At 37.8% G+C, this 24,207-nt stretch overlaps 1 protein-coding gene across 1 annotated transcript; it reads left to right on the plus strand.

Moving 5' to 3' along the window:
• Positions 1–746: 746 nt before the first annotated feature.
• On the plus strand, positions 747–23,447 carry LOC129261734 (MAM and LDL-receptor class A domain-containing protein 1-like). Its single transcript, XM_064099382.1, has 19 exons — positions 747–980; positions 5,898–6,038; positions 6,938–7,194; positions 8,112–8,184; positions 9,290–9,436; positions 10,150–10,427; positions 11,499–11,592; positions 12,036–12,200; positions 12,608–12,873; positions 13,357–13,453; positions 14,051–14,239; positions 14,694–14,965; positions 15,750–15,837; positions 16,763–16,927; positions 17,405–17,673; positions 18,050–18,269; positions 18,683–18,948; positions 19,442–19,526; positions 20,756–23,447. The coding sequence occupies exons 1-19, from the start codon at positions 938–940 to the stop codon at positions 21,013–21,015; spliced, it is 3,375 nt and encodes a 1,124-aa protein (XP_063955452.1). The 5' UTR covers positions 747–937; the 3' UTR covers positions 21,016–23,447.
• The last annotated feature ends 760 nt before the right edge of the window (positions 23,448–24,207 follow it).

Consider the following 24,207-nt stretch of genomic DNA (forward strand, 5'->3'; position numbering starts at 1 on the left):
ATGCGAAGCGTTACAAAGATTATCAGGAAGCGAACAAACGAATAAACACTAGCATGATCCCAAGCAATATGTTTGCACTCAGCAAACATGGTAAATATGATAAAAATATCCACTGTTTGGTATTTGATGTAAATATTGAACTATTTGTCGATTTTACAGGATCCTCCCCCCTTTTAAAGGCATCATTCGATGTGGTATGGTTTATGGAATACCTGCTTTACATTATGACGATTGATAGAATATACTCTATACATGCTTAAAACTGGTGAGATTAAGTGTAATTATGGAATCGCATACATAATGTTGCAGACATTTAACATGTTACTTGTCTGATTCAATTCAATCATGCTTGTTTGGTTTTATGCAATGTTATTCTTATTATTTCCACTTTAGATGCCTTTAAACACATTTTGTTTTTTTAACTACGACATTTTTAAAATGTCGTAGTTGCGATATTATTTTGATTATTAAACTCTAAACAACTTTTGCACTGTACACAGGTTAATGATATATTTTGGAATTTCAATGACACAAATGCGATTAATTTCAGAAAACAATCGAAACGAGGGGAAAGTAAAAAGTTTGTAAAGTTCGTGATTATTTCAAAAGGCAGTGAAGTTGAAATTGTTTTTCTTAGTTAATACTTGATTCAAACTTGGCTTCACATATTAAATTTGTCAACTTAATGTAGGTGGGCCATAAAAAAGGCCATCAGATGTATATATTGATTGCTTTAGGCCGCACACGGCACTACGAATGACATGGTTACGTTTGCGTTCCTTATGACATACGAACAAAAAGTTAGAAGACGATCTTTGGTCTCAATATAGGATTCATTCTTCATGCATCTTATATTAGATGTGTCATGTAGACCGACATCCGTTTCGACAACTTGCTCTCGATATACTGTGTGTCTTAGAGGAAATCAAAATTCACAATGTATCCGATGCCATTTGTCTTGTTTTTTGTAATAGCATCAGGTAAGTGAGCGCCTTCGGTATTTATTTGTCGCATTATCCACGTTATGTATATACATATATACATGCATTTGACATGCGGTCCCATAATAAACACTTTCTATAATTTCGACCTTTGCATCCTTTCCAGGGAGGGGTTACCTGCTACAGCTGCCGATGAGTGTTCGGGTATGATTGAATGGATGGACACTACTCTACTAGGCCCTGTGTGTAGTTCTAGCATATAGAACTTAAAGCTATTAGTTGCTGTAGTTAATTTATAAAAATATATACATTTAAGGTGAATGGCCTCAAACAATCGGGTTCTTTATAACCTGCACCCACCCATTAGAGATTACGCTTCGCGCGCAATGTAAGTGCTGCCGCGTTTGGCGTGCACTTACCACCCCCTCCTGGTTACTCGGTTGAATACGACCATACAATGAGATCCATGAGGTTTGCCCATATCAAGTGTGTGTGTTTTCTAATCACAATAGTATTTCAATGGTTACGAGTGATTTTCAGTAACAAAGGTTAATATGTTAAATACTAGTAATATATATGACAAATGTTATGAAAACCCCCCACCCCCTCCGCCCTTACCCTTCTCCCTGTGTTGCCATTTGACGCATGGAAGTATGGATATTGTCATGTGTTACATTTCAGATGGGGAATGTAGATCGAAACTCGTCTCCATCAATTAAAGGCCTGGTCCCACTGCACTTACGGATGCAAAGCGGATGTAATGTGTATAAGAATCTTGCCATCCGTTGGAAAACGCTATGCATCCGTTGTGTGCTCTTTGCATACTTGTTTCATACGCTCTACATCCATCGAGCATCGGTCCAAAGTGATTTCATGGATTGCCCATTTTGTCAATTATCTGGAGCGGTTGAAAACGAATGGAGCCACCCCGAAATTGTGCTTGTCAGCTGAATCCGTTTTGAGTACGTTTTGTGTCCGTCGGCCAACGGCCGCACAGAAACGCTGTTAGCGTAACATTGCGCTAACACTGCGCTAACAAAGGGCCCTGTTACAACTGGTAATCCCGCCGCGATGGCTACAGTCAAAGTAATGCACTATTTACATCTGGGATCAACGCTTGACATCACAATCTGTATACCATTATTCATTAACAAATCAGCTACTAACAACATGGGTAGAATGATCGCACAGAAGGCACACAAAGCACTGTTAAGCCCCTTTCACAATTGACGTACGACAACTTGCGACCTTTTGGTCGTGCGACAGGCTGCAACAGGCATCAATCGCCAGTCATCTCATAATATCGCACAGAGGCTTTCACAGTTGCAACAGCTGTCGTACAACAAAAACAACCAGTAAAACCCGTTGCACGAGTAAGTCGCTTATGATCCTATTGTGCTCGTGTGATCACATGCGAGTGTTGCACGAGGGATTGCGAGGGGAACGGTCGCACACAACGGTAGTGCAATGTTGTAAGCCGTTGCAATCGGTCTTGCAACAGTCTTATGGCCCATCATATTATCGCACCCAGTCGCAAGACAGGTCTCTGTACATGTAGGTCGCTAGCACATGTGCAAGTGTTGTACGACCTCCAGTCGAGTAAATGCGACTACTTAGTTGTGCCACCTCTCGCACCAAGTCGTGCAACGTTGAACAACACTCCCACGATGATCGCCCGACCGATGGTACGACCCCGGATACGAGCTGATGCGAGTGAATCGGTCGTATTTGATCGCGTTCAGATTTTGAACATGTTCAAAGTTCAGATGTGACCAGTCACGACCACCTCGAGTTCGTGCGACCGTCTACAACGACTGCGAGTGCTCGCAAGTCACCAAGAGATCGATCGTACAACAGCAGGAAAAAAACTGTTGCAGGCGGTCGTAAACTGGTCGGATGTCAATTGTGAAAGGGGCTGTACGGTCGCATACATGCGAATGCAACGGTAGTGGAATGTTGTAAGCCGTAATTTCGATCGGTCTTGCAACAGTCTTATATTATTGCAACCAGTCGCAAGACTGGTCTCTGTAGGTATCTAGCGCATGTGCAAGTGTTGTACGACCTCCAGTCGACTAAATGCGACTATACGTAGTTGTGTCACCTCTCGCACCAAGTAGTACAACGTTGAACAACACTCACACGATGATCGCCCGACTGATGGTACGACCTGATGCGAGTAAATCAATCGTATTTGATCGCGTTTGGATTTTGAACATGTTCAAATTCAGATGCGACCAGTCACGACCACCTCCGACCACCTCAAATTAGTGCGTTCGTCTACAACCACTGCGAGTGCTCGCAAGACACCAAGAGATCGATCATGCAACAACAAGAAAAAAACTGTTGCAGGTGGCCGTAAACAGGTCGTACGTCAATTGTGAAAGGGGCTTTAGGGCGCCGTTAGGCGCGGGTATTGTTAGGGGATTTGAGTTAGGCAAAATCTATAATTTGTGCGTAGTGATCTAGATTAAACTTAAGATTTAGTTATGCTTATTTGTACATTCTACGGGTTTAAAATCTTGTCTAGGAAAGGGCAAATGAATTTAATTTATTATTATATAGGCCTACAAAAATTCCCTTATTATTACATTTTAAACATGAAATGAGAGCAAATAGTAAATATATATTTACTAATTTAATTTTTTTTAAATATCAAATAAGCTTTAAAAAGGTCAAGAAAATTAGCCTATCATGATATTACGATGGATATTCTGTACCAAAAGAAAATGCGATTCCAATTTTCACCAGTTTCTTTTGTTTGAAAATGCTCTTCACAGACTTCACTCATCATGCTCTTGATAGAGTATTTGCCAATGATGATTATCATGCAATAAATTTCATCAGATATTCTTCTTCTTTCTAATGTAGGGTCTATTCTTAGAAATGTCCTCAAACACTTAAAAAATGATCTTGGAGAAAAAAAATATCTTGATGAAAAGGATCATATCTTGGCACTTATCAACATCCCCCGCTATATACCCATTCTTAAAGGGGTACTCCAAGCTGAAGAAAATAATACAGTTTGAACAGTAAAGTGAGACAAACAAAACACTGGGAAATTGACAAAAAATGAAAATAAATACAAAAAATTATGCTATCTTAAAATTTTGTATTAGGCCCTATTTCGGTGAAATCTATATTCATGTCTTCAGGAATATGCAATGAGGGTATGTTGTATCATGCAAAATTAGGTTTATTTAAATTTTGTCCACCCAGAATATTGCTTCAAAGATTATCATTTGGTTACTCGGGTGACATACACACATTTGAGACAATTACGAGTTCTTTTCAATAAAATCAGAAAAAGGGGAAAGAGCTATATAGAGGATATGGCATCATCGTTCCACTTATTGCATATTTATTGCCACATGCTGCTCAGTAATATCATTTGTAAAATACAGTGTTGAATTTTTAATATTCAAGAAATTTGTTATTTTTATCAGATTTTGATGAAATTTTCAGCAATTTGCTGATCTAATTTTATTCCATTTATTCATATATTGTTATGTGGGCCCGGAATATCCCTATAATTCGGTCGAGGTCTATTTAAATTACTTGGTATAAGGAAGGGAGACAAGATTAAAGGGAGAAATTATTCACTAACATCGTCACTATTGGTGCCCTTGGCACTGTTTATAGCGATTTATATTAACATTAGCGCCACTGTTAGCTTCTGCTGGGCCTTTTATTGTTAGAATACTAGGAATTCGGCTAAGCTTCTGTGAGTTCATCGATACCGATAGGCCTCCTGTTAGTGCTATGTTAGTGAAAACAATGCGTCTAGGCGGTGGTCGCCCGTGATGGTTAGCGTTCTGTTACGCTAACTGGGACCTTTCGCAATCATCACGGACGCTAATATTAGGGTCCCCTAACACAAAATGTAATGCTTAATCATACACTTGATTATGTATATGCATTACGACTGATGGCTGGAGATATTCGAAATGCAGGACCTACAATATATTATGACATGGATAAGAAAGTGGTTTTTCAAACAAATCGAGTACATATTGAGTGAGGGAAAAGTTACTGAATTAAGGCTTAGATATAGATCATTACAATCCATCGAAGCGATATTGCATTTAATGTGAATTATTGGTGGATCTCTGGCAATTTATTACATGGGTCAAATCACCTCTCCAGCCGAAACCATTTCGCATGCGTTGATTATGTACACAGCATGTATACGTCTGAACACGGGTTTTTTCTTTTGTTTACTCCTACACAAGCGATATGACTCTAGCACACAATGTAATGGGCATTATGTTCTACTTTCCCCAGAATTGGGGGATTAGATTCGAATTCCCGGGGGGGGGGGGCACTTCCATTGATGAGTGGATACCAGGCACGACCATGCCGTTTCGAAAAGCACCCTAAGCAAGGGAAGCAAAGCTTTTCCAGATTATAAAAATGCCGGAAAATGCATCTCTTAACAAGTATTTAGCTTGTGAAACCCTACAAGTATTAAAAACATATCCTCCTTTTCAGTATTTTAAACATCGTTTTTGACACCTTTATAACGTTACATACGCCTATACGTAACGTACTTGCCCACTCTTTCACTTGTAAAGCGTGGTCGCGCCTGGTATCTACTCTTCAAAGGAAGTGGGCTCGAGAGGGCGGCCTCTCGAGCTCTGGGAGGAACCAAATGTGGCTTTGGAAAGTCGTCCTAGATCGGATATATCGCTGTTACCATAGTAGCAACCAGAATTTTGCACACAAAACGCATGTTGAATGTTTCCGTTGCAGATGCGAAACGAAAAAAAATCTCATGTCACACAATTTGCATTGCAGGACAGAGTTTTACGACCATGACGACGGGCCCAAAAGTCTCTTCCAAAATCAACTAACGTCGTAAATAAGCGTTCGCGTTCTCCAACGAAAGGTCGGGAACAACGCTTCTGTGCGGCCGCCACAGGCCTTTAATGTAATTTATTTGGACATTATTCTTTACAGGAGTACGCGCACAGCTATTCACCTGTGACTTTGAAAACGATATCTGTGATCTAACCTCCGACACTACAGCAACATGGAGCACCGTGGAAGCAGGGGTAGCAAAAAATCCTGGTATCGACCATACATACGAAAGCTCTGGCGGTAAGAAGTTTATTTACATGTTATAAATTGCATTTGATTAACCTTTAGTTTGTAAATCTATATTGAATTATTGTTTTCAAATTATTATGTTTGTACTTATTTCTTTCCATGTATTATTTTGTAAACGGACTCACTGAGAAATAATCTTACGGCTGATAGTATTTCTTTCATTGTGTGTGAATAAAAAAAAATACAAAGTAATAAATCGGCTTAAAGAAGTATCGATATTAATCAAGTTTACAGCACGTCTTCCGCAAAATCAGCGGCTCTATTACTCACTCTTAACATGCTTATTAAGCATGCAATCTTGTGTGTGATAGTATTGGGGGTTAATGGTCTTTTCCTACTAGTATTTTAAAATCAAAACTTATTTCTTAAAGAAAACATCACAAATGTTACAGAAGTGTTATAACTGCTATCCGGATTTTAAAAAATGCGACCTTAAAAATGGCTCACTTACAATCGCATTTTGTTCTCCATGCTAAGATTTTGCGCTTATCAATATCAATTGACATGATTGAATGTTTAAAGAAAAATAAAACGATATGTTAATTATAAGGTATGGAACTTATACGAATTAATTTTGATATGCGAAGAGGATATCAATTTTCAAATTTACAACATTCATATACGTCGGTCGGTCGTCTTTTGGCTGAAATATATTATCTTACACAGACTTTCATTTGCATTATATAATACAGCTTACCATTTCCATCCACCCCAGAACAATACACGCAGTGTTTTTAAGTGAATTCTCCCATTTTAAATTTATCTTTTCAATCGGAGATTAAGAGTTAAGCTGCTCTTTGGATTTAGAAGTTAAGAATATAAAGTAGGCCTAATTTCTAAGGAAACTGAGATGTGGATTATATTGTTGTTGTTCTGTATACCTTATTCAGGACACTACATGTACGCATCTCTGAGTAGTGGCCAAACTGCTCGCGTAATTACCTCTGATCTACCTGTTACCACGAATAGAAAATGCACAGAGTTTTTCATTTTCATGAACGGTCAGAGTAACGCCATCCTCAACGCCTATGTCCGGGAGTCCGGTCAACCTACACCGGTAGAACCGACTCTGACGATCCAAGGCGACCAAGGGAAAAAGTGGGTTCGGGCACTATTTACAGTGGAGCCACAGCCAACGTTATTTCAAGTACGAATGATATATATTGTATTTGTTGCCTAATGTTTAGACGGAAATATATAACGTGGAGAAGGTATATGGTTAATCATGTATTATGAAGAAGGGAAAGGAAATACAGGCATAAACTTAAATGGAAAGACGAAAAAAGATGAAAAGAGGAAAATAGAGGTATTCTTTTCTTGAAATGGCGTGAAGTCCTGAAAAGGACTGTAAACCAGATGAGATGAACTGAATGTTGCTCGAGTAGCGATCATTAATTTTGAGTAGTAGCAGGTTAAAGTGAAGAGAGGTTACTCGACGTTTCAGGCAGGTCTCCTGAAGGTCCTTTGAATAAACTTAAAATTTCTCTAAGAATTGTAAAGATATTTTCGTCAAAAGTTGCAGACATTATCGGTATAAATATTGTAATCCTTAGAATTGGCATCTATCGTATTTGGCGGCTGTGAGTATGATGAATCAAGGAATACAAAGACTTCCCCTTTCATTTTTATTTTCATACCGTCACACTGGCTGAAAAGTTCGTATTTAATTGGCACAGATAGTTTTTTTGATCAAAAGGAAGAGGTGGTGCCCTCACACACAAACAAAAAATACCGCACCTGTTTTCATTGTCGGTTCCAAAGAGGGGGACGATACACTGTATACCACAAAACGTCATTCATGTACATATTTGGCTAAAGATGGGGAGGGTAAGGTACCCCCTTTGACAACCGTCCCCATTTCCTTGACTGGTTGGATGACATTCAATACGGTTTGGTCCTCTATAATAATCACGGTATTATACACCGTATCCGCTCAGCCCCTATAAGTTTTGCCCCACTGATTACTGACCTAGCTAGCCGAAAGATCATCATAATTACGATTGATCTTACCTTATTTTAAACCAACCAGTTTTTAAACGTTTCCCATATTAACAACTCTGACAGATCGTAATTGAGGGGAAGAATGGCGAGATCTCCATAGATGATATGTCTATTGTCAACGGCCAGTGTCCACAAAGTATGTATTTTTTTACATTTTGTCTTATTTGTTATAAGTATTAATGTTAAGATATATGAAGTCATAGTTGGATATATCACATGATGGTAATAGCTTTCGAATAAAGAGATCCTCACTGGAAAGAATACAGTGTCTCACAGTGTGTGCCACAGTGTGGAACACAATGTGAAATCACTTTCACACTGTTAAATTTGAACATTTCAATATTGTGAATCACATATTTACATAGTCGACCATGTGAACGCGATGCGAACAGCCACATCATCGAGGTGTCCACAGTATGAAATTATCTTCACACTGTTGAATTTGAGCATTTCAACAGTGTGGATATTTTAACATAATTTCCTATGTGAACACACTGTGATCACACTGTGTTCTTTCCAGGATGGATCATTCGAAACCTAAGACGATGATAGGTGGGTCACATTTGTATCTGATTGCTAAGAAAACACGAATGCCTATATAGAACGCAGCAAGAACACCTGGTGAAGTTAGAAAAAGGTGCAATACCAAAAGGTCCTTGTAAACCGACTAGGTATTCAACCGTCACTATCTAATGGGTTCCCACAAGCTCGTTTAAAGTGTTTGTGTGTGATTCATTTCTCTCTTTTTGGGGGGAGTATAGCGGGTTTTCCAGGAAGAACATATTCTTTTATTTATTTTTTTAAAGCAAATTCATGATTCGGCATATCAATGTGGGGGCGTCGTGGTTTAGTGGTTATGATATTAGTCTTTCAATCTAAGGGACCTGGGTTCGATTTCAAGCCATGTCGTGTTTTCCTTCAGCGAGAAATTTACCCACATTGAGCTACACACAACCCAGGTATTGGTGAATGGGTACCTGGTAGGAATTTATTCCTGAAATCAGCACGCGTAACGACTACTTTGCTAAGGCCAGGATAATAATGCTGCATTACGGTGTAATTATTGTTATGAAATATATTCAAGACATCCATCCTATTAGCATATACTATTCTGATGGGGTATCAACTGATGAAAAAGACATGTTCGGGATTTACAAAGTTTACCTCGTAGCGACTTTCCATGTGTTATTTTTGCAAGTGGCGAAGAAAGACTATGATTTTTCGCATTCTTCATGTTGCAGTTGACTGGACGTGCACATTTGAGGACCCTGATATATGCGGTATGCAGCAGGATAAAACTGATGAGTTCGACTTTAAACGGCAGAATAAAAAGACAGGCACGTGGAATACTGGGCCGAAGCACGATCATACATACAACAACGCCTCCGGTAATGCAAATCGTCCATATTGATTGTCCTGAATCGCCACCTTTATTGAATTTTACGACTCTTACTTTTTGTCTACAATTTGGAATTGTAAAATAAATGCAATATGGATATAGGAGCAATAAAACATACTTTATATTTATCCATATATTGCATAAACTGTTAGCATTTTCAGAACGGGGAAAAATCGACATCGTAATCGTACAATATATGATTTTATGCATACTGCCAATAGGGTACCGTGTTCTGGTTAAGATGCAATGCATGCGTAGCTCGTTAAAGGAGTTAAGGTCTTATTTGTTAGTGTAGTAAGAAAAGATGTGAAGTACGAGGGAAAGGACCATGTCGTTTTGGTTTTTCTACTCTCTCCGTTGCCATGGTTGCGTTGAATTTAAAATACCCTTTTCTCAAAGCTGATGTGGCTATTTGTGTGAAATAAGCTTCCTTGACATGCTTGATTAGGTTAATTTCACATAATTTAAGCATTTAGGGTATATAACAAGCACAGAAACCATCCTGGAATACTATGAATAGGTATTAATGAGAAAAAAACACGTATACACAGACATTTTCGAAACATTCAGCTGCCCGGATGTATAGTTATATACATCTTCTGACTCCAGATTTAAATCGTCATTGCTCTCTTAAACGTAAGAACGGATTGGCCCATTTGGAATACTTCGATAAAGGGGTAAGTTTCACGTTCTTTCTTCCAGGTTACTACATGTACATCGAAGCAAACGGAGCCAACACTGGACACGTTGCCCGTCTCATTTCACCCCTCCTCCAAGGTACCCCCGACCAAACCGAACCATCGTGCCTCATTTTCTGGTATGACATGTTCGGCAAGGATGTTGACTCGCTCAATGTCTACCTGACCATTCCAGGGGATGATGGGGGATTCCCGGGTGAGCTGGTGTGGTCACTGGCGGGTAACCGAGGTGACCAGTGGAGAGGTGCAGAGGTGGTTGTAAACACCACCGAAGACTTTAAGGTAATGTGAATAGGCCTACATGTTTTAGGGTGCCATTTTTCTGAGCAAGCACAGATTTCTTTCAATGGCGTCGAAGCGTTCGTAGCAGAATGATGCAACAGTCACATACGCGAAACTGACCGATCGATCGACCGACCAAAGAAATTAATTTACTTTCACACCATCCGTCAATCTGGACTTGATTGCATGTTTGAGAGGCTAATTATTTTAGCAATTCTTCAACCCTTCATTTTATTTTCTCTGATTATAAATTTGGGGCACCACTGACTTAAGGCCCCCTCGAACCTAACCGAATTGCCTGAAATATGCTTTGCGATGTCTGGCGAAAGGCATTTTTTAATCGTTTTCAATGGTTACTGATAGTAAATCATATTTACCCTTCGTGTTTGGGTTCGTACACCTTCTGAACTAATAGCTGCGATTATTCAAATTCGCGCGGAACTTTTGAACATGCTTAAAATTTCCCGACGAATTGCAAAATCGTTGGTCATCTGTTTCAATTCGCATCTCTTATTTAGTATGCGGTAATCGTTCGTGTGTTATTGTTGCACATATGCACATAGTTCCTCATCGCGCTTTTGCCAAAGTGGACCGATCTCGAACGAACCCTTAACGAAGCAACACGATGGCACAAACGTACAAGAACGCCTGATCTATTCCCTCGTCTTCGTTTCTAATCGCACGCCATATCAAACCATTGCTCACTGTTCGTTCGTCTTATTGGGTTATATCAAAACTTCGCTTGCCTTCGGCTGCAATTTACTCAAAGAGGTGAACCGAAAAATCGATATATTTCGCATGTCATATTATCCTTCGCTTACCGTTCGTTGATTAAATTTGACAATAGTTAATGATCGCATGATTTGATGGACATTTTATCGAATTCGTTGAATTTGCATGCATTTCGTGATTTTTCCCATTCGTCACCCTTCGTCCGCCTACATTCGGTCAGGTGTGAGGGGGATCTTACCTACACAACTGCAGAGAGTACAACAAAGGACTTGTTTTACTCCAATTTTTATTTACCATGCATACACTTAACTGTTTCGTGTGTGTTTTTTTCTCTAATAGATTGTTTTCGAAGCTACACGAGGAGACACTGACAAGGCTGACATCGCAATAGATGATGTCGAGTTTGATGGCTTTGCACGTTGCCCTGGTCATAGTGAGTTGCACTTACATGCATGCATTTGTATTTGTTTCTTATTATAAAGCATCATATACGGGTTTAATAGGGTTAGGGCTTCTTTCGTTGTTAATTTTTTAAGATGAATTAGTATGATAAGGAAAATCACGAATAAGAAGTGAATAAGAGGGGAGAGAAAACGAAAGCCAAACTTAAAACAGAGAAGGAAAAGGGACATTGTTTTTTTAAGGGGATGATAATAACCACTTAAACAATCTTACCCATATTTTTCATATTTGAAATCTTTCTGTCATGTCTGTCGATCTGGGTTTCCCTCTCTGTTTCTCCCATTTCCCCTTATCCTTCTTTCTCTCTCTCTCTTCTCTCTCTCTCTCTCTCGCTTTATCTCTTTATTTAATATACTATAATAATTATATTTTCTGGCCTTTTATCCACTCCCTTTTTGTTGTTGCCCAACGAAGATGTCCTCCTAAATCACAGTTCTATAAGCTGTACCTTCGAAGAGATCGAGATTTGTTACTACATTCAAGACACGACTGATGACTACAACTGGTCCTGGAAGAACAGAGGTACACCGGTCTACTATACTGGACCTGATGTAGACCACACGCGGGGTGACGAACTTGGTAAGCTTGAATTCAGAACTATCTAGAAGTGAGAAATTCATATGGTGAGTCCATTATAAAAAAAAGACTCATGGTTACCAATTCTCTGAGATAGTTTACTCAGAATATGCGTGGAAAAAGGAATTGTTCGTGAAAAAAAAATCATTGGTGCCGCTATGGCCGCTATGTTCCTTCTGACCCAGGCTCCTTAGTTTCCAGTTGGCTCTTAATTCGCTTCGGAGTTCGGTCAATTGGTCATGATGACGTACAGTACCAAGTTTATTATTAGCTCATGTTATTACAAACGTTGTAAAGGCCCTAACCCGTTTGAAAAACGAGTTGAGCTTTGATACAAACACGGTAATATCCCCACCCCCAAGTTGTCCGATAGAACTATTGTATTAACCAGTCACATTTTGTCATGCAAGGTTTCTTCATGTTGATTAACCCATCAAACTCGAAACCAATCGGAGCTAAAGCTCGGCTCATCTCACCACCCTCATCCCCCTTACCCGATGGTGGTTGCCTGGAGTTTTACTACAGCATGTACGGAATCGACGTAGAGACGCTGAATGTGTACACGAAGACGGAAGACCAGGACCTGCCAGGTACTCAGGTCTGGACTAAGCAAGGAAACCAAGGGAACTACTGGCATAGGGCCACGTTTGCAACCCCACGGGATCAAGTCTTCCAGGTAGGGAGGCATTTCTTACACCTTACCGTGAATTCATAATCGCTATCTGATTTGATAAAAACAACAACGAAATGTTTACCTTGTCTTTGGGATGTGAGCTAGTCATCAAACTTTATGTGAAAGTGAATTATTTTTTTCAGAAGTTTTACGTGATGTTGTTGAAGTGACGCGGACAATGTTTATAATAGTTATATCCAAATAATCCGATGGTTATTCTTCTCTCTAGCAGAATAACCAGTAAGACATAACCATAAAGAGGCCTAAATTGATAATGAAGATGAAATGAACGAACACAATTATAGTTCAAGACAGATTTCTTTCTTGCGCATGTCACAAAGGCAATGTATTTTTATTGTCCTGGGGAACCATGTTTAGGAAAATTATGATGAAACCACAAACATTAAATTTTGCTCTGTGATGATGTGGAGCGAGGGATGCTGTATTACTTTTGACTCAATTAGTAACGATTTATTTCCGTTGCAGGTGGTGTTTGAAGGAGTACGTGGTATCGAATCTCGAGATGATATCGCTATCGATGACGTTTTCTTGTACACCGATGGTCCTAACAGCTGCCCGCCGAGTGAGTGTAGACCCATGATCTTTATTTCCTTACATTGGCAAACCTACCTTTATCCGATTAGTGATTATTTTATCGATCATGGGCTTGACAAATTCAAAATTTGTAAATCTAACGTCGACACGGATCGTTAATTGAGATTTTTTTGTCAAAACTTTCAGTTTTGTGACAAGAAGTTTGTTTTTCCTTAGACATAAATATAGGTTCTGGAAACAGTCTGGTCATGCTGGTAGACGATTGCAATCGTCCACCAGCATGACCAGACTGTTTCAAAGTGATTGCCATATTATCGATTGCTTTCGAGAATAGTACTGTAAGATGTTTCACCGAAGAGTCATCACTTGAGTCAAATGAAGTATACTACTGTCCACCCCAAACATTTCACCTGCTTTTTGGTATTGCAATGTTAGTTTATCTGATAAATTATTGGCGTGTATAAAGTGTAAAGTTGGCCTTTGCGTGATAATTATGATAAACACACTTAAGTGATAAAGAACATGAAAAATACTAAAAACTCGTAAAGATTGTTTGCACATTTTCTACAGTTACAGGTGTTTGCCTTTAGAAATAGGTTTTTTTTTCATATTTTCCGATTGCCAGAACCGACACCCGAGATCATTCCTCCCACGCCATCTGCATCCACTCATGGATTCGAATGTGGATTTGAAGACGACTGGTGCGGATTTACTCAAGCGCAATGGGACCAGGGTGATTGGAGTCGCATTACACCTAAAACAGAGGGTTTTCAATTAAACAATATATGGGACCACACTACTAGATCTCCTCAAGGTGACGTACAATCTCAAAGACATGATGCCCTAAATATAACGTTATAACTTAAATAAACTTAAATTAAACATATTCATAAAAAATCATTAAGGCTATGAAACCCAACGACTATGGACATCAATAGCGCTGTAACTTCGCTTGAGACTAAATTCTGCCAATTTTCATTGCTTTTCTTTATTTTCAGTTCTGTAAAGGATATTCACTAGCGAATTGGTGTAACAATTTTAGCAAAATTCTTTGCTGTGCTAAACGGTAAATACGACGTACACGCGTTTAGCAGTCTTGTTCTGATCTCGACTTTCATACAGAGGATTATGTGGTAGAATTAAGGCGCATAGGCAATGTGCCTCAGTGCTATATCAACGTTTATTATTTGTCATTAATGTTATTAATGTTTACGAGTTCCGGTAAATAAAATATTGGACATATTCAATGTTTACATTATTGTCTTTAGGTTACATCATAACCTTTGATCCAAATCGTGGCAAGTTCAAGAAGAATGACCGCGCTCGCATTTATTCGCCCATGGTCGTTCCGTCACACCAACCACGCTGTCTGACCTACTACTATCACATGTCGCGGCAGAATGTCGATCATATGGGTTTCCATATCAGGAACTTCAACGAACCTCTACCGCTGGATCCCGTTCTCTCTGTGTTCGGTAAACAGCCATGGGGCTGGCATGAGCAGAAATACACCATTGACCCTACCGATAAATACTTCCAGGTTAGTGGTCTAGTTGTAACTGAATTCTATTCTTCAACGTACCGTACTATCCCTTGCGTACGAAAAGACGAGTGAACACGTGAAACTGAAAACTGGTTCGCACGTTTACTCGGCTTGGCGTACTCACGGGATAAGTCCAGTTCGTCGCGTCGGCGAACAGAATGCAGTTAAAATCGTCTAGAACTATACTACAGTGTACCAGGTAAGTGACATGGGATATCTAACACACAATGCACACACGTTTATTCATCATTGTCATGTTGTGCATACCCATGTGCATACAGGGTTAAATCTTCTGGGGATTGTTTCATGAACATGATGAAAGGACTTGTCCGACATTTTTAGCCGACAAATCTAGTTTTATATGAGAGTTACCATAGTAACAGGGCTTCTTGGCGTTTCAATGTCGAGAAAAGTTATCAGATCTGAAAACTTGTCGGACGAAAATATTGATGAAACACTCCCCAGGTTGTTACTACCGCTTGAGCCTCGAAAGCTATTGTATATGTTCCCTTGCAAAGTATATTCGGGAGTGCGCCAGCTTTAGCTGCCGATGGAAAAGTGGAGTAGCACGAATACTTTTGTATTGTTGACATTCTTTTTTTGTTGCCGTATGTCCATATTACTTCAAATCTACTACCCAAACTGCCATCTCCTAATAATTAATACCCACTTTTTTCGTTTGTTTGTTTGGTTTCTTTTAAGAGCTACATCATGTAGGCATACGCAATCAAATGCGGAGTGATGATAATAAATGTGTTTGTTTGATACTTGATACTTGCAGGTATGTTTTTATATCAGCGTTGGACCAATAACATGGAATTCTGCTATTGCCCTTGATGATATTAGCGTTCAGAATGGGGCATGTGAAGGTAAACACACATTATTATTTGCAAATTATGTGGTCTTTGGGATTAGTCAAGTCGTAATTGTCCCCCGAGTATTTTACTACTATTATTATTCTTTGAAAAAGCTTGCAAAGACGAACTCTATGATTACAAATTTTACGTAGAAATTAGTAAGAACAGATAAAATCAAAGATGATATAAAAAACCCTATCATGACGATTGATAAACAAAAGGTCGAATATGCCAAGCCTTTTGGAATTGTTTTTTTGTATGAAAGTGCAAATGTCATGATTAATATAATGTATATTAGTGATACCTTTCGTTGATCCACGCCATGCGCATTTGCCACAGTGTATGTCCAGCGTGCTGACAGAAGAAATAAAATTAGGAAACATTTGAAGACCAAAAAATCATTAAGAGTTTAATTTGTTCATTTTGTTACTAGATGGTGGCAGGTGATACTGACAGTTACCCACTGGCCAAATTTAAACATTCTTATCTTTTTTTTCTCTCTCTCTATTAAAAACACTATACCTATCGGCATAACACATATTAACATGCTACTCTGCAGCGGAAAAATATTTTTTATAACAGATTTGTGATAAAGATTACGTCCTAATTGCAATTCGTGTTTTGATAAACAGCGACATGGAATACATGTAGGTCCTTTTTTTTCATACATGTACATCACACAAACAAAATAATTAGGAGATAAATTATAAATCCCTATAAAAGTACTCTGGTGACAAAACAGCTTACAAAGGAACGATAATTTGTTTATTGTACATGTTGTTGATAATTTTTTGTCAGTTATCTGCTCGGATTTTCATAGGATTTTTTTCACTTCTTTCTCAACTGTCTATTTGTACCGGATTTACTATTCAATTAAAGAGAAAGTGATGGAATACCCACCATGAAATGTGTTATTTCATTTTGTATAATTACGCAGTTGTACCAACGCCCACACCCAGGAAAGGAAGCTGTGACTTCGATAACAATTATTGCGGATATACACAATCCAAGAAAGATAATTTCGACTGGACAAGGAGGAACGGACCAACGGCATCACTATACACAAGTCCTCTAACAGATCACACCACAGGAACGCTGGAAGGTAAAAATGGTCAATATTCAAAGAACGCCTGAGTTATACGACAAAATGGGTTCCAACTACCGTATACAGGGTAAAATTACTCCTGATTATTTAGTCAGGAAGATTGTGTCATAGAGCCGATATGTTAGAATATATCATCACTGTATCACTTGAACCATAGAATACTGTTAGAATTACCAGACTGTTGGTTTACGATGATGGAAGAGATGTAGCCAGGGGTGGTTTTAAATAAACTGAATTCTCGATGTATTCCAGTTTGGTCTTCAACTTAATATTTGAAGTGTAGCTCATTGAACTTTTATCAAATGAATGGATCAATACTTTTATCAAGGGTTTGAATACAGTGAAGTTTTTGGCTAAAGAATATTTGTTTCGATGCAAATCCAGTATGTGTTTTGAACTATTGTGTTGTTGAAATGGGGTATGAACGATAAAATAGACAGTAATTCTGCCCATTATTTCCCAATGCTATGCTAGGTTATTACATGTACACTGAGACCTCTTCGGGCAGGCGACCTGGAGATGTTGCCGACCTGATGTCTCCTCAAATCTCCGGCGACCATGCAGGTTTATGCCTTCAGTTCTTCTTTTACATGTACGGTCGGGATATCGGCTTCCTGGGTTCGTATCTCTTACCCGCTCTCTCCTCATTCCGTATTGCGCTGGTCGAGGTCAGCGGGGACCAGGGGCAGAGGTGGTTCCACAGAAACGTCGACATTGATCCTATGCCCTTCGAAACATTTCAGGTGAATTTTAGATATAACTGATCATTCAGTAATCTATGTTGTTAGGCCGGGTACAGGGACCGTGCCCGTATTGAAGACCCAATCAGTTTTCAGGACTTTAACTTTAACTTGTCAAATAAATTGGGTTTTCCCAGTGTTCTCTTGTAGAAAGATATCATTGATATTGATGATATACAATGTAATATTTTGCCTTTCATTTCATTGCAAATAATATTGGGGAATACCTTTTCAGTACTCCATTATATAGTTTATAAAATAGTATCGTGATCTCCATACAAGGACGTGATGTATACGCTTGCTCAACTCCGGGTTTCTTTAATCATTGATGTGCCTATGTCTTGAATAATCAATGAAAGTGTGTTTATATCTACTTCAGATCGTCTTCAGGGGTGTTGTCGGGGGTGGTCCGAGGGGGGACATCGCTATTGATGATATAACCGTCTTCAATCACCCGTGTTCTGGTGTCCGGACGGAAAGTGTATGTGACTTTGAGAGCGGATCACAGGCATGCGGCTACGGGATGGCTAACGGGATGGGGGATGAATGGGAATGGTATGATGCCAACGTCGTTGTTTCTCCACCAGTCGAGGAGATGGGTGAGTTATGATTAAATACCGTTTTCATTAGAATGACGCATATTTGAAATACATGTTCATTACCGCTATGTCGTATCTTAATCTTTGAATTTCTTACTGATGTTTCGGTAATTCACGATTGATCATTAAAAGCATTTTGTTTTCGGAATAACACCAGTCCAATAGTTTTCTCCTACCGCCTTGGCTGATAATTGCGCGTACAACGGTCGCCTTGAAACTCTCGAAGTAGCTTTCTATTATCAGATAATATTAAAACTAAGATTTGTTTCCGTAGTGTATCTTCATAAGTTCATTAGATAAATTCTAGAATTTATCAATTTTTTTCAGATTTTTTTTAAAAATGTATTTATATATTTTAGTTTGCCACTTATTCTTTATGTTCTGACCTTGAAACAACCATTGTTTCATTCAAGATGGATCATTCATGTTTAGCATTCCTACACCTGGGGTGACCGTACGTTTGGCTACACCGGCACTTGATGTAAGATCTGGTAAACAATATTCCCTCTCACTCGACTACCAGCTTTTCAACGATTCAAAGCTGGCGTTCGCCATCAGTATTGAAAGAGAGAATCAGACGGACAACCAAATGATTTTTCAACTAACCCATGGCGTAGAGGGGGTAGTTAAAGGAAAATGGGATGTTAATACAGAGGACCTCGGTTTCAAATTTGCAAAGGTGAGACGACGCCTTGGTATGTTCGACCAGAATCTTTGTACAATTTATCAGTGTCTCTCTCCAATATACAGTATCATAAGGAACCGCGGTCAATGTTCGTGGTTAAATTGCATCTTCATCACAGTTTTACGAATGATTCACTGATATGAGCTAAATGCATTTGTCCGCACCGTAATGAAAATACACGTAATATGTGTTTTGGATTCGTATAAATATAATTTAACCTTTCATTTATCAATTTCCTCATCTATCATGCAAAAATATTTTGGAAAGAGTTATATCAATCAATGATTTTAGTTTTCACCTCGAAATTATATCAAAAAGAAATCTCATTTTTAAGTTTTTAACATAATTACCCCCTTTTAAAAGGATAAACGAGAGACTTCGTAGCATATGTATTGACGTTTAGAAATTTCATCAAGAATCTCTGACATAAGCAGAACATCTGTATGTTTTTTTTCTTATGGCATTTTTGTGTCCTTTTTATCGATAGATTGTATTCACAGCATCTACAACATCATCCTCACAGAGTGGCGTTGTGGCTATTGATAATGTGGAGTTCAAACCCCAACACCCAGGTAAAGTTAGTCTGCTTGTACATTCATATCAACTAGTTTGTATAAATGTGGGTGGTGGGAGGGGTGTCTGTTTTGTGTTGTTTAGTGATGGCTTAAATATATGTTGATAGAGAGCAAGATAAAGAAAGTTACGTCATATTTCCCCCTAATTTAATTGTATAGGTATCATGGAGTTACATGGCCCAAAACGTCTCCTTTTTGTAGTCTTTATTTCTTTTTATCATGTTTAATGCATTTCCCTCTTTTGTCTTCTCTCTTTCATTACTTGACGAATCACGAGAGAGAGAGAGTGGCGTCACCCTTGAACTTGAACGTGAATTTTATTATCCAAAGAAACAAACAAAGCAAAAAAGACGGTACATCAAAGAAGTATAATAAAATGTAATAGTTTACAGGAACCAGGAAAAGCATGAATGCTAGTCGGGTCTGGTACCTTTAAATGCTCAAATACAAAATATTTGTCTTGTTGAAAATTTGGTATTAATTAATTATATACACTTTTTACTCCCATGATTAAAGTTGAATATACTATTGACATAAACTACGATACAAATGAAATTTATATTATAGTAGTAAGAGTGGATTGACGACTATAAATACAAAAAAATGTACATGTACACAATTTTCATTTGCTCGCCATTCATATAAATTATATATACATATATATATATATATATATATATATACGAAAAATGAAATACGTTATCCGTAAGGGATAGAAAATAATCGACAAAATAATTGAAGAATAGCCGAATGAATATTTTTACCTTTACTAGTGTCATTTAGAAAGTGAAATGATCAAGCAAATTCATAAAAAAAACAAGGCAAAAGCGATTTTGTGTCTCGCCCACTTATGAAAACTAACCAGAAATATCGTGATTTGTAAGGGCACGCAACAGAATTGTATCGAAACATTATTGAAAAAATGACTGGGATGGATTAACACTTGTCATAAGAGTCTCGCACGTAAACTTTACTGTTGACCTGAAAATGACCTTTGACCTTACCATGTGACATCCGACTGCAGCATAACATGCAGGTCGCCTAAGTACATCTACCATCCAAGTTTGGTTCCAAAGTGACCTACGGTTGCGGAGTTAGGTGTCATAAGGTTTGTGACGGACGGACGGACATTTGGATCCCTAAGTCTCGCCTTCACCTCTGGTGGGCGAGAAAAATTGCATGTAATTATATGTAAGGAATCGTATTCATCATTTTTCTTCCATCAGAAATGCCAACTAAATCGGCACCTATTATCAATTCCTACCGCGGGGAGACCATCGTCCTCGGCGTACTCCTGTCTGTCGCCATCGTCGCCATCATTGTCGTCTTCATCGTCATTTTGGTTCGCCGATCACGAAATTCGGATCTCTTGACCATCGGCTACAAAAATCAAAAAGACGATCATATGGCATCCAATCCTGTTGTCATCAACAGCGGAAAGGAGGGGGCAAATAATGGGATAGACAATCCGATGTACAGTACCTGATATTTCATTTGTACCCAAATTTACACAGTAACAAGTAACCTTCATCATGTTCATCAGATGCTGCTTTGATCACCTGTAATTTCTTTATCAGATTAAACATGTTCCTCTAGTGCGGTCGGTTGTGAACAAGAGTTAGTATATGAACAACGATTTCAAGCATTCTTGAGCATCACTGAAGCCAAATTTAGGGTTCAATTCTAAATTTAAGTGGTTATCTGATTTTTATGGAAGGGCAAAGTCAGTTGTTTCCTATCCCCTTCCATCATTACCATTCCCTACCACAGCAGGGCTTTGAATTTTTACAATGATATCTTATGGAAGGTTGTACACAATCGACTGGGGGGGGGGGGCAGAGCCACCCCCACTCTCCTCCACTCCCCCGAAATATTTTCATTACATATTCTCCCAAGGATCTAACGAAAAATAATATTGATAAATATGCTATGAAATACAATCAGCATGGTCACTACGTAGAAACTTCGTAGAAATGTAAAAACTTTCATGCTTATTTCAACGTAATTCAGTTGATTTGATGTCGACGTTGGAATAAACATGACATTTTCTACCTTGTTTTGATTAATATTGATCCAACACGTGAGCTATCTACCGACTATATTAAGGTCATTATAGCTTACCAAGTTGCAATATGAACATAAATCATGGAATAATATTGTACATGGAATATCTTAATGTATAATGTTCTCAATCATCCTACGAATACCTATGTTTAAACGAGTGATTATGCTATCATCCTTTTTAGAAAAAAGCGATATTAACATCAAGTCGTAATGACGTCATAACAATTGTACGTTTGGCTACAATTTGATAGAAATTTTTACTTTACTCCAAATGAAAGACTTGCAGTCATTCGAAAATGTTATATTAGTATTTTTCAGTCAATTTACAAATCAAATAAAGATAATTTTCATTCATAATTTCAAAAAATGAGCAAAATGCGATTCGTTCAAAAATTGGATCTTGGACCAGTCGTAAGGTGGCATTAATACCTATAGCAAATGCCAAATTCTTCGCTTGATAAGGTTGTTATGACATTATTTACTGTACTGGGTCCTTAAATTTCCGATGATTACTTTAATTGTGTTTTCTATCCCCATACATTCGAGAATGTTGCCCCTGATGATAGCTGATGTTCGTCAATCAATCATGTTTTGTTTTTACATCGATCGGCATATCATGCAGAATTGTTATAAATGAGAAGACTAGAGTGCAGTCATATAGTGGACCCATGCGTGGAGAAATGTTGTCAACGCTATTAAAATGCTGAAATTTGAAACAGTGAGAAAATAATAAAATACAGTGGATACCTCGATTGCGTAAGTTTTCGCAGTAAGTTCACAAAGTCGTCAATATTAAAATGTGATTCACATCAAGATAGCCAAATAGTCAAAATAAAAAGTGAAAAGATGACCTCACACCGTGATCCACACTGAACAATAAAAATTGAAATGGTAAACAAATTTAAGTGTGTATAAAGTGTGTAGAAATGCATTCATAAACCGATTATAATGCTTTTATTCAGGAGAATGCCGGGGAAGGTAATCACAGCACAGATTAATTGTTGATGAGGATAAATGAATTCAAATGCGACAGCAGGGGTCCATCGCTAATTGATTGAGCATTTTGTTTGCTTTTCTTTTCTCGTATCGAGGGCTCCTTTGGAACTTGCATTGTAAACGATCAAAATTTCCAAAAACACAATCAATCATACATTTCAATATGGAATGAAAGTTTAAAAAGTATATTTTGGTAATGTTCCAAGTCTTATGTGAATCTTGGTTTAAGAATATATCATTTTGTAACTTTTTTTGTTTTACTTAGCTAAGATTGTATATTTCTAAATAAGATTTAAAGTGTGCATTTCAAGCAATAAAATATGTTTTAATTATCTTTTACCTAATCATTGTTTTGTTTTATATTTTTAAAATCTACATTTTTAGGTAACTTTTAAGTGGGTGTTGTTTCCTTATATTTTCCCCATAGAATAGGTGAGGTGCAGATTCTAATAGTACTTTATTAATGGCATTGACCACATCTTCCGGAATTACGAATAAGTGAAAGAATGAACAATTATTTGCAAAAATTCATGTCGATAAGATTATTGCAAGGAGTGGAATGAATGAACTCGGTAGAAATAAAACAAAATACGCCATAAAAAAAGTGAACGAACAAAGAGAAGATATTCGATGTTGACTTTCGATGTTTGCGCTGCATTTTCAATAATGCAGTTATTTGCCTGTCCGATGATAGAAGGTATATCTATAGAATATATGTATAATGTTTGTATTAACTGAGAATCATTCACTAGACGCTGGTATTTGGGTGCTCGCAAAAAGACACCTTCGGATTACATTGCAAACGAAAGAATTTGGAAGTCATAATAAAATACATTTGCTGAAAGAATGAGGTCAATAAAGAGAAATATGTATTCTTTTTGTCTTATGAAATGGGGAATCATTTAATAATTCCCACCCCATCCCTCCCAAACCAGCCGGAAATAAAAACGATTCCTCTGTGCAATATCTTTCGTAAAACATTTGACAGTTAACCCCCCCCCCCAAAAAAAAAAAGGAATAACAAATGAAAAATAAATAAATAAAAAATATTAATAATAATAATTTATATAATAAAATGAATAATAATAATAATGATAGCAATAATAAATGAATAAATAAATAAAATAATCAAAGATATAAATAAATAATAATAGTAATTATCATAAATTAAAAGTTTAAAAAGCTTAGGTGTAATAATTGTAATAATAAGTTTTATTAAATTGCAAATTAGTAGACTCATTGTGATTTATGGTATACTGCACCACTCAAAATGACTGAAACATCAAAATTGCATCTTTCTATTGCGAGAACAATTACTATGATGCTATTTGTACATTTGTTATTACAACCCTTTTGGGGGAAATTGGCTCCTAGAAGAGAGTCCCTCAAATTTCGTTTACGGTATGCCTACAATACAAATCGTGACCCCCCCCCCCCCCCCCCTTCCGATTTCGTTCAAGCTTTCTAATATCTAACCTGTTGTATTTATAAAGGTCAATTTCGTCTTTGAAATAGCATTGTTGTGTACATTCATTCATCTTTTAGGAGAAACAAAGATTAATATTTTTAGCTCAAGGGCACCTTTTATCGATAAGCAATCCTTGCATTGGGCTAAGTA

The sequence above is a fragment of the Lytechinus pictus genome, chromosome 5, assembly GCF_037042905.1.
Source record: "Lytechinus pictus isolate F3 Inbred chromosome 5, Lp3.0, whole genome shotgun sequence".
Lineage (NCBI taxonomy): Eukaryota > Metazoa > Echinodermata > Echinoidea > Temnopleuroida > Toxopneustidae > Lytechinus > Lytechinus pictus.